This window comes from Meleagris gallopavo, chromosome 1 (assembly GCF_905368555.1).
Source record: "Meleagris gallopavo chromosome 1, MGAL_WU_HG_1.1, whole genome shotgun sequence".
Classification (NCBI taxonomy): Eukaryota; Metazoa; Chordata; class Aves; order Galliformes; family Phasianidae; genus Meleagris; species Meleagris gallopavo.
The window spans coordinates 176,873,929-176,893,925 of record NC_139404.1 but is presented as its reverse complement, the minus strand read 5'-3'; the positions used below and the strand labels follow the sequence as shown (position 1 = coordinate 176,893,925).

Genomic DNA, 19,997 nt, shown 5'->3' with positions numbered 1-19,997 from the left:
CCCACAAAAATTGTGAACTAACAAATTTTTGCAGTATGAAAAAAAGATAAAAAAAAAAGGTAAATCTAACTGACTATTCCACATCATTTATTTGAAACACTGCATAGAAAGGAATATCAGCAGACAGTTCTGATAGAGCAGCTGAACTGTTGCTGGCTGATACGGTTGAACATAACGGTAATCAGGTTGCCTTTTAAGGGCTTCTCTTCCTCACTATGCGACTACCCACTGTTCTGTTGAGCAGCAGCCTGCTTCAGGCCCTCCCTGAAGTCACCCCTAACCATCCATTAGAGGGAGGTAAAATTCAGCAGCGAGAGTATTTTTCCTAGTGAAATACACAGGCAAGCTGTTAAGAAGCTCCGAAGTCAACCGGTACCTGGAAAAACAACTTAAACTGCAAGAGAACAAGAAAAAATGATGACATGCAGTTACAGGGGAGACAAAAAAAAAAAAAAAAGCTCTAAGGCAACAGATGAGTAGTAATGAATAACAATTTGAGAAGCTCCTTTTTCAAAAAAAGAAAGGACGCAAACAATGAATAATCCTATTTTCAAATTATAATTCTTCCTACAAGTCAAAAGACTTCCCATCCTGTTGCATGACTTTCACAAGATATTTCACAATTCACTAATACAAATAAATCTAAAGGGTCTGATTCATCCAAGTATTTTGCTTTCAGAAAAACCTATGATGGTAACTAACAATAGCACTATGCTTACTAATCACTCCAGGTGCGAGCATTAAAAATTTTTATTTCCTCACATTTTCAACTCCTAATGTTAGCTGTAGAAATCAAATATACAAAAAAAAATTGAAAAGTGTTTTCAAATTGCATATATATTATGTATGTAATACAGTACAGGTTCCCCCTGCTTCAAATACTACAATTGATATTTCTTGAGCACTGCACCGTTATCACATACCATGTTCTTGCACCCTCATCACCACCGATAGTAGTCTTAAGCATATAGAAAATTGTCAAGATAATTTTCAGGTTTTTAATGATATTAGTATGTTCTTAAGCACTCTATGAAACCATGAAATTAACAGTTTTGAACAGATAGTTCAGATGAAATAGAGGAGACCATACCAGATATATACATAAATACCAAGAATGTAGTTCATACAGTTTTCTTCAAGTATCAGTGGCCAGAAGCTTCACAATTCACATAGAACTACTCACCTTTCAGCTAAGGAATGGTCACCAAAGCAGTAAGGCACGGCAACAAAACAATACCTTATAAAAAATACCCCATCAACTCAGGTTTGAGCATTAAGAAATAGTAACAGTTAACTGAGTTCTACATATAAAACAAAATATGATTCACACAAATGTTCATACTTATCTGTTTTCAATGAAGTCAACTCTCTTACAGACTTTATAGTAGACAAATTGTGTAAGGCATTTCTCAACCTCAGTGTAAGTCATTACTTTCTTCAAAAGTTTCTTTTTCTTTTATTAAATTCTGTCTAGTTTTTCAAAAAAAATTCTATTGGTCTCTACAGGAAGCCTAAGTAATTTTGGTGTAATCTTTCTCAATCCTCACACAAGATCATTTATGCAAAGCCATCTATATTTTAAATACAAACTACTAAAATGGTTAACATCACTGATTAGACACTCAAAAATAAAAGTACATGGGATACTTCCGACTACAAATTGTTCGCCTCACAATATTCTGCCATTTCAATCCAGTGTCTCCAACACTGAGACACTGGTGGGTTTTCAACTCACTAAAAGTTACGCTGCCAATGAAGAGCTGAAGAAAAGCCTTCTGCCTACCCATTTCTGACAGCCTTTCCCTCTTAAGAGTTTTTTTCCATCAAAATCTACACATAAGATCCTAAAAGTTACAATATTACAAAATATTTCACTTTATTCGATCACATGAAAAATACCAATCTTATTTCAAAATGCAAGAGCATCTTATACTCCTAACCAATGTTACTTGAATTCAGAGCTACTCATTCCTCCAAGGATCTTGTTCAACCCAAACAATAATTCTATGAATGACAGCTCCCACTCAGGAAAGTTTTTAAAACATCCCTTACATTATGTAAAATTATGCATACAAATGTATTAAACTAGATAAAGTAAACGTAGCCTTAAAACATACACTGTATGTGAATGGTTTAATAAAATCAGGTTTCGTAAGTTATGAACTGGACTCAGTTTTTGCAAAAAACACTGCATCGAGCCTAGAGCAGGCAGTTTCTTCTGCAGTGATTTAAGTAATGATGAGTTGATTGAAATGACTCACTAAACTAAATGATTAAAGAATCATATCAGTAAAAAAAACAGTAATAAACATTGCATGAAATATATGCAAATACATATTTCGGTAAACATTGGAAAAATATTCCTAATTAAAGTAAAAATTATGATTTAGCTGTTCACAAAAAAACCACAAACATTTCCCTTATGAAAAAAAGACACATGATTAGTCTGGCACGCTCAGTTCACTGAAGACAGCTCTCAGCACCTGAACACCACACAATAAAAAAGTACTTAAAGTCAAAAATATTTTCTGCTGTTTAAGATGAAGCTGTTCTCTAAGAAACACATATATTTTAAGCAACACTTTGAAATCGCTTCCCAGCTAAATATTAGTCAGATGTACTGAATACTAGATTTACTACTAAACATAACATAGTCTTAACATAAACATTTCATACAGAATAAACAAGCAAAGAGGACAGCACTTTATCACAGAACTTCACTAGGTACCAGTGAACTAAGTGCTAGTATCATTTAACACACATTGGTGCTGGCTGATAGACTGCACACAGAAATGGCAGGAGGGAGAGATCACACACCTCTGTTACAGACTCATAAGAAATTGTTTTAAAGAAGTTACATTATTGTAAATTCATTTTAATTTAATACCAGTTATTTCTGATCTTTATAAGATGGAAGACGATTTAAAGTCTTCCTTTATTCGAGTAGTAAGTTAAGGTCTTCACTTCGCTTAGTTTCTACTTACCAAAGCATGCAATTTGTTTTTTTGGCAGAGCATACAGTGTTGAGTATGTCTGACCTTGCCAGCATGTTTTGTTTTGCTAAGTCATTCGCCTACAGCTAGATTCAATGTAGAATCTGACTCCAATTTCAATATACACTGTTGAGTGATGTTTAAGTCAGGTCTATACTGCCAGCTCCAGAAAAGAAAACACTTTAATTACACTGTCCTCCACTTTATCGAGGCATTTAGGAGACAACTCACTCCTTAAATAATTATATTTAAGAGTTCCCTGAAATAAACCACTATTTAATACAGAGGGGACAGCCATCAACTCATCTTTCCACCCAGTGCACGAGGAAAGGCTGTGAATGTAACCAATCTAGACTTCAGCAAAGCCTTTGACTCTGTCACCCACAGTACTCTCCTGGAGAAGTTGGCAGCTCATGACTTGGATAGTTACACTCTTCACCAGGTAAAGAACTCATTGGACAGCTGGGCTCAGAGAGCAGTGGTGAACGGAGCTAAATCCAACTGCTGACCACCACGAGTGGTGTTCCCCAAGGCTCAGTGCTGAGGCCAGCTCTTTTTTGTCTTTATTGATGATCCTGAGAAAAGGATTGAGTGCATCCTCAGCAAGTTTGGAGATGACACCAAGTTGGGAAGCACTGATCTGCCTAAGAATAGGACAACTCTACAAAGGGATCTGGATAGGCTGGATCGATGCGCTGAAGCCAATCGTATGAATTTCAACAAGACCAAACACCGGATTCTGCAGTGGTCACAACCAGCCCTGGCATCACTACAGGCCTGGGGCAGTGTCTGCCAAGCTGTGCAGACCATCTAGCAGTGTTAGCTGCTGTGAGTAAGCAGTGTGCCCAGGTGGCTGAGAAGGACCATCGCATTCTGGCTTTTATTAGCAATAGCACAGCCAGCAGGAGCAGGGGGGATTATTTCTCTGTACCCAGCCCTGATGAGGCTGCACCTCGAGTTCTGCGTTCTAGGCCCTTCACTACATGAAAACATTGAGGCCCTGGAGCACGTGCAGAGAAGGGCAATGGAGCTGCTGATGGGTCTGTAGCACAACGCTTATGGGAGCAGCTGAGGGACCTGGGATTGTTTTGTCTGGAAAACAAGCTCAGGGAGACCCTACTGCTCTCCACAACTCCCTGGAATGAGGTTGTGGGGGTTGGCCTCTTTTCCCAGGTAACAGCAACTGGATGAAACAACCTCAAGCTGTGCTAGAGGAGGGTCAGTTTGGATATTAAGAAAACTACTCCTGCAGAGAAGAAATTTATGTATCAGAATGCGTTACCTACGGAGGTGGGGCAGTAAATATCTTGACCAAGAAGCTGAAGAAATGAGTAGATGAGTCTCTAATGAATGTGGTTTATTGGGCATGGTGATGAGTTGACAGTCGGACAGGATGATCTTAAGAGATTTCTTCCAACCTTAATAATTCAGTAATTGTATAACTGTATGATTTTACTATTTTTTTAAACTGACAGCCTTTGACTAGCTGTACAATGCAAATTATACTGACAATTTATCTACTGAATGTGTTCAATACTGATATAGGAGCGCAGACAGTTAGTGGATATGGTGTCGATGGGTAGATGGTTGAACTGCATGGTCTTAGTAGTCTTCTCCAACCTTAATGATTTATTTAATGATTCCCTCAAATTCAAAAGCACCAAAGAAGAATGAGAAATCCTGTAATATTTCTACTAAACACTATTCTGACAATCTCATTTTTCACATTAACACTCAAAGATTGTCACCTACAGCAACATCAGATGAAATCTGCTAAGCATTAATAGTGCTTTCTTGTGTATTTTCATCACATTCTATCAAGTCTCAAATTTATTTGCTGCAAGCAATTGTAAGACTATTATATGACTTATAAGATTTACCTCAAAATCTAACCTAAAGCACACCCAATTATACTAATACTTACTGTTATTACACATTAGCCAATATTTTTTTCTTACTTTCCACATGCCTGCTATTTATGAGATGCAGCAGTTCACACGTAGTTCTTTTATTTATAATGCAGAAGAGCAAATATTTTATCATCTAGATTTTACTTACATTTCAGGTGTCTCTCTCATTCTCTCATTTGATTCTTTTTAAATCCAAAATTTTCTAGTTAATTCCATCTCTAAGAGAGTAAACCTGTGACATCTTGCAGAACACGAGCATTCACTTAATCAAAATTAAAAATAAAACACATATTTTATAAGATATGGATGAAAACGCCATAACAAAAAACAGTAATTTTTTTTTTTTTTTTTTTTTTTTTACCACAACCAAGAACTCCCAAACATTCCACTATTCATCAACTTCCATTTTGCACACTAGGTTTTCCAAACTATAAGTATGTTTTTCAGCTAATATTTCACAGTTAGTGAAAGGAAAACTTGTAGAAAAAAATACTGATGGAAGAAGTCAACATTAGGAGCTGAGGTTCTTTCAAGAAAGCAACAGCTGAAAACATCAAATACCATAGAGTGGAATGTGTGTGCAGTAGAGTAACTGCTAGTGAATTATTAGTTTAAATAATGTCAAAAATCTGATTTAAAAAAAAAAAGTTTGAGGGAGAAAGTTAAAAAATAGATTAGGAAAACAAACCAAAATATTTGCAACTGTGGAAAGGAAGGAGAAGTTTTCTCACTGCTGTCAAGAGAAGCAGAAAATAATCACTGTGCTCAACTACATGGAATAAGGCAAACGAAGTAGAAACAAACTTCAATGTAGAAAAAACATGAATAACCACTGCTTTTTTTTTGTTTTTTGTTTTTTTTTTAAGGCATCCTCTGAGCTAGAAAAGGTAGTAAAAAGGTCTTTGTTTTTATTCAAGACATTTATGAAGAGATAGTTCTGAATTATTGTAAAGATAACTGATAATTCAGATTCCAATTCTGATCACAGACATTCACCCCTCTTTAGTATTAAAAACTGGTTATTACTATTAAAGAAGTTGTCTGCATTCCTATAGCAGATATTCTCTGAGCATCTTTATCTAGTGACCTTACACACTAATCTTGAGGAATGCAATAATTTGCAAAAAATCAATAATTCGAATAAAAGCACTAACATAAATACGTGTTCATTAAAAAAATCTGTGGGTTTTTGTTACAACATTTTATCACCTAAGCTACTGGAACTTTGCTCATACCTTCAGACTGCTGTATTATATGCCCAAAATTCAAAAACTGTCCATACTCAGGTCTTTTCTGCTCATCTTACAGTTATTTGCTGCTTCTCTGCATGCTATTGTTATATTTAAAAACAATGCAATGATGTATAGCTCTTTCCCACATTCCCACCACATTCACCATTTGTTATACAACAAAGCACAGCATATGCAACAACACAGAAAAAAAAGGCATGTTAACTGTAGTTCCTCACTTTTTCAAAACCTGCAGAAAATGTTATTCAGCAGACAAAATGATATAAACAAATGGCAAAACATGTCACCAAACAAACAACATATAATCCAGAATGACTAGGAATACAATGCACTTAATTACGTGCTTCAGTCAATCACCATCACCTCCATGTATTCTACTAAAGGAAAAGCTTACCAAGCCCCTTTACAGTCTGTGGTTATACAGATAAAGCACAGGAGGCATAACTGCAATACAGATTTTTTTCAGATACCATCACTGGGAGCAATTTAAGAGCAAACAGGAACAGAAGTGTTCTGTCAGAACTTGTCCTTGATCTAACAATTAACATTCACAAGGAAGGTAAACTTGTGCTTCTCCAATAATTAAGTGTAAAATTCAGAAATAGTTTTCATAAGACAAACGTGCATAAAGAATGTAACCACCTACAGCTCTGGAAATCCTCCAAGCAAAAGGCATATATCCATATATTAACTCTTGATTGTAACTTCCTCAGTACAACATTCAGCCAATTAACTCGGATCCAGAGGAGTTATGAACCACTTTGGATCCATTGAACTGGTATCTAAATACACTTCTATTTCTAGTATCTTCATTTTTTAAATGATAATGAAATGAATACAAGAAATACATTTCAACTTCTGAACATTATCTTTTTTTTTTTCATTTATAATCAATTGAAGGCACTTACTTGCTCACTTACCTGTAAAACATAAAGTAATATTTACCACATGCCCCACTTCACAAATGCTATGTGTAATCACATAGTCATAGAATGGGTTGGAAGGGACCTCAAGGATCATCAAGCTCCAACCATTGAGCCACAGGCAGGGCTGCCAACCTCCACACCTAATTCTAGACCACTTTACTTCACAATATAGTCAGGGCATATTAGATAAAGATATAAGGCCAACCATACATAAAATTATTTTAACTAAAGAAATTGCATGGGAGTAGGTAAATATCAAAATAGATTATTAGGACACACCATGAAAATAGGAAACAAACCTTAATTTCACAGAGCAAGTTCCACTTAAGTACTCCACAATTCACCCTGACAGGTGGAGAGTTAAAGGGCTGTCTAACCAGTAGCCAGTCCAGATTAACTGCAGCATCATGTGGAAATAAACTAAACATTTAACTGAAAATTGTGTTCTAAGACAATGCTACATTTCAGTTGTTATTGAACATCTAACAAACCTACACAAATTATCACAGTGAATGTCTCAAAATGTTTTTGAATGTCTCAAAATTACAATTCTCAAGAATTACAAGATCAATTATGAGATTAAGTGAAAGTGGTCAATAATTACTTAGAAGACAAATTAACCAGCAAAGAATATAGCCGTATCATGAAGTATGTATTTATGTAAATACATAACTTTTTAAATTTGAATGTCAAATTTAACACTGCAAAATCACCTTGAAGTAACTCTTACAGCAACACTAGTTACAGCCACAGTGATCTTACCGAGAAAGATTCTTTTTTGAGTTCTGTATTACTATTTTTTCTCCCCTTAGTAAATATGGTATTTATTGACTGAACTGTAACTAAAAGTCCAATTGCTGATGCCATTCAGTAGCTGTTCAGAGGCATCAGGTGATTACTATGCACAAGCATTTACAAAACATTAGCTGAAAGCAGAAGTTTTAAACCAGGACCAAAGTGTGTTCTCCTCAATATCATATGAAAAACTTTCAATAAACACATGTACTTCTTTTAGAAATGGTAAGTGTTCTTAACAGGCAGGATCGTTCAGTATTTGAGTTCAACAAGGAAGTTCTGGCCAGTCCAAACACGGCACTTAATGCATCCAAAACAAACAAAAAAAAGCGTCCTGGCACGATATCAAGCTCCATATCTCTGCAAAGCTTCCCAGTGAACATTTTAATACAACCTGGAAGCCATTTACTGTGAAATAGGAGGAAGATGAGGTACACTAGTCATTTGATTAAACAGAGTTCTGAATAAAGAACTCAATATACATTGAACCAAACAACTCTAGAATTTTCAAAAGAACTTTAAGGAACTGATCGTTTGAACAAATCCGAATGGATTAAAAAAACACTGTTTTGTAGTTATGTCTCCTGACTCAAGTACATATACAGTAACTCTTGAGTTATAGCGTCTGCCTTCATCAACAGATATTTAAACAACTATTATGTTTGTATGCAATACAGAACACAGAGTTGAAAATCATGTTAGAGACAATGGGAATCCCAATGTAACAGGAACAAAGAAGAAAACAGTTAACTTTTTTATAGAATATACAAGTTTCCATGAGGATAAATAGATGCTTAGTAATTCGGAACACAGGTGTGAGGGGGAAAACACACCAAGTGAAACCAAGTGAAAAAAAGACCACAAAAGCTCTAACACATATACAGAAGAGAACCACTAACATAATTTTGACCTTAGACTATCCTTGCCAGATCCTGTGTAAGAATATATTTAGAAGTGACAAGAGCTAACCTGCCACAAGTGTAACTATCAAGAGAACTGCTTTCAGCACCATTAGGAAAAGCAGTGTACTTCCTGCCTTGTACACAACAAAATTAATACAAATATTCTTCCATCTTACTCAACAGTAAAGCTAAGTTAACAAGTCAGGAGCTGCTGCAGAAATCATGTTTGAGAAAAAACTTCTTTAATGAGAAATCTTAAACAAAATAATTGATCCCTTTAAAACTACCTGAGTTTCTATTAATCAAAAAATTAATTAAACTCGCCAGTTGAAGATGTACATGTCTCGTGTTTTCAAAAAAAAAAAAAAAAAAAACAAAACAGTAATTAAAAACATCAATGTATCTAACAATACCAGCAGATCTCTGGAAAGATGTAGTGGAACCTTAAGAAAAATATGACAGAAAATAAAAATATTATTTGTATTTCGTATTGTTCACAGAAGAATTAGTCATCCAGAACAAGCATTAATTAATGAAGCAAATCTGCTTGATGCCTACACTGCAGCAATTGTCTAAGGCTCATTAAAAAAATGTATTTTAAAATATTAAGCAGTATTCAGCTTGATATGAATGGCGAGGTAACCTCACTGAAAAAGCTCCTTTCTAGGTTGCAGTGCACTGTGTTATCACTGTCAAAGTCTTCCATTCTGCCAGCCACTGAAGCAAAACAGAGGCTAAGCAGAAGGTCAGGTCTTATTGCTCGTACTAAGAAAAAAGCAAAAGGCACTGCATCCCAAGAGAGAGAAACCAGGAGTGTAAATAAGGTCTCCTCACATCCAGCAGTTCCTCTAGAATTCTATGGACTCACTTATCACTCTTTAGGTGTTTTGTTCTTCCTTCAGTGCAGACCCTTTGAATAAAGACAAACTTAGCTAAGTACAGGAACTTATTTTGGCTGCAAGTTTCAACTCAAGTAGGATCTCAGGATTCACACAAGTGGATAAGTCCAAAATAGGTACTGAGTAGACAATTGAAACTGATTGTTATCTCTTCTTAGTCTGGATAAATACATGTACAAACTCCAAGTTAAACTTAAGTCCAGTAGCTGAGGAAAAGAAAATGAAAATGATTAAAGCAAATGTTAATTTTAGTTTCTTAAATATGTACAGCATTTAAAAAAACAATTACATTAATATGAGATTTTTTTCTACTCTACAAAAGCCTCGTTCTTGTATGTCAGAAGACAGAAAACTCAAGGAAACTCAGTATTTGTGGAGCTTTGTTAGATAGTTAACAGTATTTGTGGAACTCTGTTAGGCAGCTTTATGAAAACCTGTGAGCAGTAATAAGTTTCATAAGCTACATTAAATACATGGACTATAGTCCTCATATTTGCTTTCTAATGGAGCTTTTTAAATTGCACCTGCAAAATCCATTAAACAAGGAGAAACTAAGCAAGATGGTCGAGTATTTTATAAACAAGCACTAGATGGCAGCTGAACTCTTTCCATTAATAATTCAACAAAAAGAGCATCTGCTTCCTCTAAGGCCTCGTGAAAAACTATGACTGACCAAGGCTGATGGCCGTTTGCCATACTACAAGAAACATCTTCAGAAAAATGTTCTTTTAAGTTTCCTGCTCCATCAGTTCTTACTGAAACTTAATTCATAAACAGAAACAACCTAAAAAAAAAAAAATAGGGACAAAAATCTGTATAGATAACTGTAGATGAGAACAAGCTCAGGAATGCCTACAAGTAAATTTGTATTGGAGATCTATGCATATTTGATATAGCACATTAATGAACAAGAATGACTTCAGAATGGTCACTTGTTCTCCCTACAAGTTTACAGGAGGTAAATATTAGTATGTTCTAAGCATTCAGTGCAAGCATTACTGCACCTGAGTAGAAGATCCAAATTTTACAATGTTAGATACTCGTAATAAAGCTTAACATGGGGAAAAAGGATACATTATCTAAAATATTAATAGTTTGCACATACTGAAATATGAAATTACTAATAAAATCTAACATTCCAATGATAATTTGCTCCATTACTGAAAAATCACCTCCTTGATGCACATCAATTTAGAAAGTCAATTATGAATCATGCTAAAGTGGTCACAGAATTAATGCCAATTAAACCTCCAAAATACCAAAGCAATTTATGGAATAAAATGTATCTCTGGAAATTTTTACTGATGAATTTATCACTGGAAAACTGCCTTAACTTAGTTTTCTCCTGAATGAGGTAAGAAAGAATTCTGCGTACAGTGTGAATGCAAACTTCTTGTCTAACTGGTGCTTTGGTAATGGATTAGAAGGTGGAACAAAATCTATTCGGTTTTGTCCACTGAATAGTCTACATGTCCAAAAATAGACTGCTGAATTACAGAGATGTAGGAAAATCCAATTAACATTCTTCTCTCAAAGAAATCTACTACTGAAGTTGTACGGGAATGTAGAAACGAGCCACTCCTCAGACATACCACAGCAGGCTTGAAATAGTTGATAGGAGTGAGGAGGAAACTTCATTTGTAACTGCTCTAAAGGGAGACAGTTCTTAGGACAAAGATATCAAATTACATTAACCAACTTTCTGGCATTTCCTCAAACTACAAACTTTGCTGTTGTTCTGACGTGTTCTTTTCTGATGGTTTGTTTTTTTTGTTTTTTTTTTTTTTAACCTTCACACTCTCCTCTGTGTTACAGCTTTCAAATCCACTATATCTGTGCTGTTGAAGCAACCTCCACTGCTCCAGTGCCTGCCACTTCATTCTGCTATTAATGCTACATACTCAACAGTGGAGCTTTTGTCTAAGAAAATAAAAGGAAAGGAAACTTAGAGTTAATTCACAAAAATAAGAAGTGTAAAAAATTAAGTATGAATAAAAAGTCTCCCACAAAAGGAGCAGTAAGCTTTCAGAAGTTGAAAGTGATTAATTGTCAAAACACAATTCCTTATTTGTGAAGTTACACTTGAAAAGGGGGAAGGTCCCCATGCAGGAATGGGAAAAAAAGAGAAGAGAGAGATCTAAAAATCTCAATTCTATCTTTAAACCATCAGTAAGAAGAGCTGTAAACTCTGCTGAAGGACAGTACTGTAGCTACTGCTTCATTGAGTACAACATCCACCTTCCATAATGTTATTTTGGAAATAAATGTGCGTTCCACAAAAAAGAAGAATAGTATTGCCACAAATCTGGAGCTCTTTTGTAAACACTTGAAAACTATTTCAATACACAAGACATAAATTATTCTCTTTTCACTCTTCTACATCAGTGACAGCAGTTAAAAAAAAATTCCCTAGCAATTATTTAAGAATTATTTAGCAAAAAGACCGATTCAGAATAAATGTATCTGCATAAGCCATTCACAATTGGGTACTAACCACTGCACAGCAAATAATATATTAAAAGCAGTTAGAATAAATACTTTTAATTTAAAATATATTTGTGCTGCTGAAAAACACTGTTTATTTATAATCACTATCTCCAAGCTCTCCTTTCAGGAGAAAAGACATATGCAAAATAAAAATTATAGGAAAAAGTTTCCTGATTAAGATACCATATCATTTATTAGAATGCATAAACATGTTCAGGTATAATAGCAGATTTCAACTAAACAACCTTTATGTAGCAAGGTAGAAAATTCTACATGATATGGAAATGTAAATAATAGCTTACCTACTATAGATTGCACATCTAACTTGATAAACTGTCTGGACATCACTAGGAAGCCCACTGGATTAGCAGTCAATGCAATCAGATTTTTTTATATACATACAACATCACCATGAATGCTACAGCAATGACAACGCTCATACAGAAAACATTTATCAACTGTAACTAAACAAACAACTTCTAATTGCATGAAGTTCCATTATAATAATTTTTTTTAAAAGAGGTCATACTGAAAAATAAAAGTTTAACAAGTTAGGATAAAGACACAGAAAGAAGCTTTAAACAGGAAAGCCTGATACAGCAACCTTATATGACAAGTTCCAACTCCGGTTGCCATCGCACTTACCATTTATGTCCTCCTTTTATACTGAACAGTAATAAGGAATAGGATATAAGTGAAGGAAGCTTACTTTTCAAAGCTTTTAAGAAACAAAAACAAGCATTAGAAAATTATCAGTTGCCTTCTAAATACATGGTAGGCAGAAAACTTCAATGTGTTACATAATTTAAGCCAAAAGAGCTTATCAAGACCGGATACGATTAAAAACTACACCCCACTACCATAAGATGTTGTGGTAGAAAAGAAGCAACTTTTATACTCTCAAAACTGAAATTAACTTTTTTCAACATATGCACAATGGTAATCTAGGACTAGATGAAACTACCACATGGAGTCTTTTTATAGTAAAACTAATTAAGAATAAATCAAGAAAACTTCAGCTGTATAAGAAATTCTATTAAATAGAATAAAAGATGCATCATTTTGCAATCTCCAGATAAGATTTATAATTCTTATTGGCTCCAAAATGCAAAGGCTTTTTCAAACCTCCATTCATACATCACAACCTCAACACAGATCTAAAGACATGTTGTAACAAATGCTTGTAGAATGATAGGTCATGCTTAGTTTCATAGCTGCCCTTATTAGAAACATGTTAAAGTAAATAAACAATACATCACTCCTTATGCTCTTTAACCCTTAAAGAGGAAGAATTAAAACTGGAATCAAAGAAGTCATCACATAACTATAATATTCCTCAAAACGTTGGAAAACTTATTGTATACGTCACTTCAAGTTCACATGATATAAAAAAAAGAAGATGGCTATGCTTCATAGTCCTTCAGTCGACCTGTATCTCTATTGGCAGGCTTCTCACTGCACAACTACATCTACATATTCTCACACCATACGTTATTCCAGATATAAATATATAAATAAAATCCCCACAAATGAAACTCAGTAGGAGAGCTACACACACTCTAGAACATTCTTCCACCCCTTTTTCCCCCAAAGTTTGATTGTATAAAATCACATAAATTACAGTGATTGAAGTGCTTTCCACCTGAACTATTCTTTTCTTCCTTATGCTATGACTTTTTCTTATGTCCAGCACACAATCTGAAGAGCTTCTAAACACACAGACTTCCAAATTTAAATATGCAGAACAGTATGAGGATGGCAAGCAATTCAAGCTCACAAACTAAGTAACCTTATCTCAAAGAGCTGCAAGAAGCAATTCAATAGAGGCTGCTGTGGCCAGCATTATCCAGCACTCCCTCAACCTTGAGCTGCAGGGAAAACACTACAACCCAACAGCAAAAGGAACTGAAGGAAGCTGCTGCCATCCCTTCCTGCAGCGCTCAGCAGTGAGCAACTGGGATCTTGTAGCTCAGTCACAGGATTATTTTGACACATAACTTGCACAATCACAAAGTCAGACTGCCCCCAAAAGATGTTATGACATTAACATGAAATGAAATTACATACTTGGCTCTAGAGAAGTCAGAATCACTTCAGTATTACTTCTAGATTACATCAGATGATTGTTACGTCCTTTTTGCAAAATATGACTTACCACTTTAATAACAGGAATGCATTAAAGGATATTTTAAGTTTTCAGTTCTAGATCGTCATCCCCCCAAAAATGTATCCCTGAACACAGTTTTCCTTACAGTGAGAGCACGCAGGGAAATAAATTACCAACTATTTCCAGCTGCGAGTTTCTCAAACACAATCAGCAAAATCAACTGACAACAGTTGTTAACATCACAAAGGAACTATTTTGCTTCCTCTCTATCTTTACTAAGAATCCTAAGTCCAACTGGAAAAAATAAAAGATTCCTGTTCTATCTTCTCTTGGGAGATCTCAGAACATATTCAGTATACCCTTCAGAGTTCTACAGGCAGAGGTATTGTATAGCATGTAAAATAAACATTACTCCCACAAAGCACAAATCAGAAAGCAGCTGAGAAACCAGCAATTTGTTTCCATTTTATACATCAAGTTGAACCTGCTCAGAGGATCACTACGTGCATCACTCACTGCTTCCCCACTAAAGCCTGTTTTAGCAGTATGAGGTATCCTTACTACATAAAATTAAAACTGCTTTGTGCTCACTTCACTGCTCTGGTTGGTAGAAACCATACCCATAACCAAAAGAGATCATCCTGAAAATTTAGAAGCTGATCCCTCTGATATCCCCATTTTGCTGTTCCCTCAGGACGAGACTTCAAAGGCAGAACAGACCTAAATACATTACTGCTACGTTATTTAATGTAGAAACTGTGGCACAGATTTTTTCCTTCCTTTGAACATTTTGGTCATCTTCAGTACAGATCTGGAGATTTTCCTCATCTAGTCTAACAGTAGGGTCTTAAAGAAAGGGATTTTAGGCTTCACGTGAAGCTCCACCGCCTGTTTCTAAAGTATATTATTATTAATAAATTAAGCATAACACATAATAAGCAAACAACAAGCTTTGCAGTATGAATCATTTAAAAATTAAAATTTTCAACCCAACTAAGGCACCTCCTCATGCCCACAGTATCCAGTCTCTAACCTTCCACTTAAAAAAACCAAATGATTTTCTTGGAAAAATTAATTTCCTGAATAAAAAAGGAAAATGATAATCTGAACACCTTCAATTAGCTGAAATGTTGACTTACTTGTTTTCCTACAAGATAGTGATGTCATAGTTCAAAACAATTGCACTACTAATTTGTGTAACTCCATTCATGAGAATAACGGAGTTCTGAAGGAAAAACAGTACACGAGATGGCAGTTCAATAAGACAAAGTATTAAAAAACCCTAAAAACTACAGTAAAATATTTACCATTTCAACTTTAGTCAAAGTTCTACTTACATTGTCCATGAAATTTGGCTTAAATCCTCCCTCCTGCTGCCGCCTCAATTCCTCCTGTTCCCTCTGGCGTAGCATCTCCTCTTCACGTCGTCTATGTTCTTCTTCATGTCTAGGATATTTTTCAAAAATTGCATAAATCAAGACTCATGATCTGTTCAGGCTCATAACCAGTCTCAGGAGCTAACATCAAGCATATAGAGTATCTACCTACTAGCTTTTAATGCAGTGTAATGCACTAATCTACTCAACCTGATAGGCTTGAACATTACCAAAGTGTTTTTGTTTAACAAGTATACCGGTATCCACAATACTAATATTCTTGTTCTTCTGACTAAAGTTAATCTGTACAAACAAGTAAGCAGGTTCAAAAGCTTTAAAAAAAAAAAAACAACAACGCTATGGATTACAATATTTCAACACTGCCTACAGCCGAACTGCTAACTCTACTCAGTATATTGTTCTTTTGTATCCTCTCCGTTTCTTGAGATATTTAATACAAGTAGTATGTATACTGCTTCAAAAGCAATGCCTCCTATTTACTTCCACAGAAACCACAACTGATACAAAAAGCAGAATAACACCACTTGATAGAGAAAATCTTCAGCTACAAAACACTACTCTTCAACAGTCACCACCATCAGCTCTGCATTTTTATCAGTGATAAACAAAAGCCTGCACGACACGTGTAAAAATCTGTACCAGAAGAAGTGACCCACTGTCACCACTGCCGAAATGCATCACCCAGCACCTCACTGTGCTCACATCCATTATTTGGTTCCGCAAAAACATCCAGCAGGCATCAAGGAATGTCCCTGGGCACCATTTTTTCCGTACAGAGTTATTCAATGACAATTCTGCTTCATACACACTTCCATGTCAGTCATCATTTTGTCAGACAACCCCTCTGCTCCAACTGTCACACGGCCACAAAATGGTACAGAATATTGGTGCAAAGGTTCGACCTCTACTGCTTTATCAGCAACATCTGCCTCAGACATCAAGGGCCAACATCACAAGATAGGAGGAATTACTTTCTGAGCAGCCCTTGTATTCATAAGAATCAGCTCTTAAAGAGATAAGCAATACATCAGAAAACAAAGTGCCACAAAGCGCTACAGGAAGACGAGAAAACACTCCCAAAACTCTTGATTATAAATCCACAATGCTACACTTCTACATGCAGTAGATGAATATCCCCCAATCTTCCAAGTGTGCTCTACTACAGCTCCATTACAACTATGCTTCCATCACGTTGAAACATAAATCATATGAAACATTCACATTAAGGCATTTCTAAGCTTGTTAGAAAACTCAGATATTTACAAAACAACTGAGCTGAAATAAATGAAAAAATACTAGAAATACTTGCAACTACTATTTATATTAGCATAAGTGACCATTTTTCTCTGCAAGAATGTTATCAGAAACGTTTCATGTTATGCTGTTGAAAAACAGTTTTTAAATGGTAGATGTTCATATTTTGCATTAGAAGCTCTGCACATCAAAGTATCTAAATCTGTGCAGGCTGACAGCAGATGCATGCTTTAAATTACCGCCACAACTTCACGCAGTACAAGACAAAAATACCTCAATTGTATCTGCTTGCGTTTCTGAAGTTCTTGATTCCGAAGTTCTTCCAAACGTCTCAATTCTTCCTGACGCCGCATGAGATCTACCAGGATTCAAAACATAATGAAGGTAAAAGCTCTCAATTAACAACATGGTAACAACAACAAAAAAATCACTATCAGATTACCATTCTAACAATAATCAATTTTAAAATTAAAGCAATTTCTCAATACGTCTAACCAGCTCCTTCCCATTCAGCCAATGAAAAACCACAAGGACCCAAGGCTCACACGCTAAGGCACTACGCTGGCTATGCCCTCCAAAGAAGGTGATGGACACAGAAATTTGAAGCCCTCAAACAAGGAGAAGGGGAGCTTAAAAAAAAAATCTCAATCACTTTAATCATGCCCTGGTTTTGCAGCTTTGGCAAGGTATCCATTTTCTCCCAGTGCTGCATACTGCTGACGTCCCTTTAGCAAGGCAACTAGTGCAACTCATATTCTCCATCATCTATTGCAGACAATTGCACAACACACCAGAAACAAGTGAAATGAACTTGAGGTGCACGTGATCTGAACCTCTAGAGAGATTAATCATGACTGGTCTTAGAGTCACTTAGAAATAACTATAACTGTTAAGACTACCAGAAAGAATAGCCACGTTCTTCCTTAAAGAGCAAGCCAGAAGTAATAACAACTACTTTAGCTCTATTTGATACTGCCCAGTCAGATTACTGATTTCTGCCTGGAAACTCATGCATTCTTCAGTGAATATTAATTCCACCTCTTGTCACAATAAAAGCAGCTGTTTGCATATTCCATCTTCGTAACACATTGGCCCTGTTATTTACAGACACCACGAGGAAAACTCCACCATGGCACCTATTAGATGTGTTCTATGCTTGAGTTCAACTACTCCACACATTTTTACACGCATTTCTTCACCACATCAATTAAATCATTTTATTTACTCTGCAAAAAACTCCAGCTTGCAGCAGCACATATTATTATAAACTTTTACACTGCTACATTTACCAAAATATCATGCATTTGTTTTCTTTTAACAAAGATCACCAGAATTTTACCATATATTTAATAAATTTGCCAGATAACAGCCTTACAGACAATGTAAGTCTTCTCTCAAACAAGTTTTGCAGGCCTGCTTTTACCATCTTTGCAAAGTCAATGTATTTGAATGGACTAATGATTAAAGCAAAGATTCATTCAAATCAAAAAGTCACAGGACCATTTCCTTACAACAGTGCATACTATAGCAGGCTTGGCTATACTCATACTCCATACTCCACCAGACTCCTTAAAATAACATTTAGATTGTTCAGAGCATTAATGAGATCACGAATCAACCCATTCTGCATTCAGCGTTGGTCACTGTGGGAAAAGGTATCTACTGTCTTCATTTTATTTCCCACTTACCTATCATTCCTTTTTTCCTTACATGAATACGCTGCAACAGTTTTTACCTTCTCTCTACTGCTAACTGCTATGAATTTATCACTTTCTCCCCTCTGAGTTCTACAGTCCTAATTTCACACATTTCTAAAAATTTTCAAGGCCTATTTCTGATTACTGTCCTTCCTGAAACTGTCAGAACTTAAAAGCTCAGCATAACAATTACATTTGGTGCCACCTGACAATGGCAGAATCTTGACATAAAGCTTTATTAGCTAGACAAAAATAAAGATCTAGATGTTTGGGCTGTGCACAGAGCCTCTCATATTAGAGGATTTGTAATACTGCTAATTCTGGACTGACATTTATTGGACACGGGTCCCTTCTCTGAACAGAAAAAAAACCTGCACTGAAGCTGATAGCTGTGAAACAGATGGAAAGCATGACTATTGGCTTCTTCATCTTCTCATGCCTAAAGAAAAAAAGACAGATGTTTCAATATCCAACTTCCTGCAGATTCAAGGACTGAAGGTGAAAGCAACCCCTCATCTCAGGAGTTAATCCTACACGCACGAATACCAAGACCGAAAAGCTTCATTGCTTTAGCTGCTAATTTTTCAGGTTCTAACAACAGAAAGCAAATGGCCAGTTTCCACGCAGAAGAATGAAGTTTCTGATTAAATCTAGTCAAATCTTGTAGTACTTTGTCAAACTATTTCACTATCATTATGAGGAAATATTTACACAACTCTAAAGCATACCAGCAATATGTAGATCAGAAATATCATACCAATTTACTTACACATGGAAACACGTATTCTGCTTTACAAATTACTTCTGACTCAATCTGTCAAAACATGACACTTCAAAGTGAAAAATTACACATGTTGGAAAAAAAAAAAAAATGAAGTCTTTATCTTCAGTGTTAATACCATGCCATGAAAATTCAGGTACTTCAACCAGCATGCTCCAGTGCAATTCCCAACACCTCTGATAAAGCAACTTCATTAAAACTTGTTTTCCTTTATCTGCTGAAGTAGATGGATTGTAGGAAACTCATTCTTCTCTCATCTTTTTAGCTCCTGCTAACTACTATGCTATAGTTTTACATTCCGTGTTTCAGAGCAACTATTTCAACAACCTTTGCAATCAGTTGTTTGGTTTGTGCATCAGCTATGCAAAAATAGTCATTCCAGGTTTTGATGCTTTATGTTTCACTGCATCTTTCTTAAAAAGCACATCATTCAATCTCATTAGGTTATTTTCATATACATGAAGCTGAAGAGTTGGTAAGAGAAAAAAAAAAAAACAAAACAAGAAACATGCCTACAGCTCAGCTATTCAAATTCCTGCATAACAATAAGCCCAAATCTGAGCACCTGCACAAAATTTCAGGTTGTTTGGTACCAAAGA

At 35.6% G+C, this 19,997-nt stretch overlaps 1 protein-coding gene across 2 annotated transcripts in view; it reads right to left on the bottom strand.

Moving 5' to 3' along the window:
* The window catches only part of PSPC1 (paraspeckle component 1), a 65,326-nt gene that overhangs the window by 37,353 nt on the left and 7,976 nt on the right, over positions 1–19,997 (bottom strand). For both annotated transcript variants that reach the window (XR_014881101.1, XM_085216228.1), the window contains exons 5-6: positions 17,194–17,278; positions 15,607–15,715 (exon numbers count right to left, since the gene is read on the bottom strand). Coding sequence is in view for 1 of the 2 variants with exons in the window: in XM_085216228.1 (XP_085072354.1) it covers positions 15,607–15,715; positions 17,194–17,278 (194 nt within the window). In the remaining variant the exon portion in view is untranslated. The remainder of the gene's footprint in view (positions 1–15,606; positions 15,716–17,193; positions 17,279–19,997) is intronic.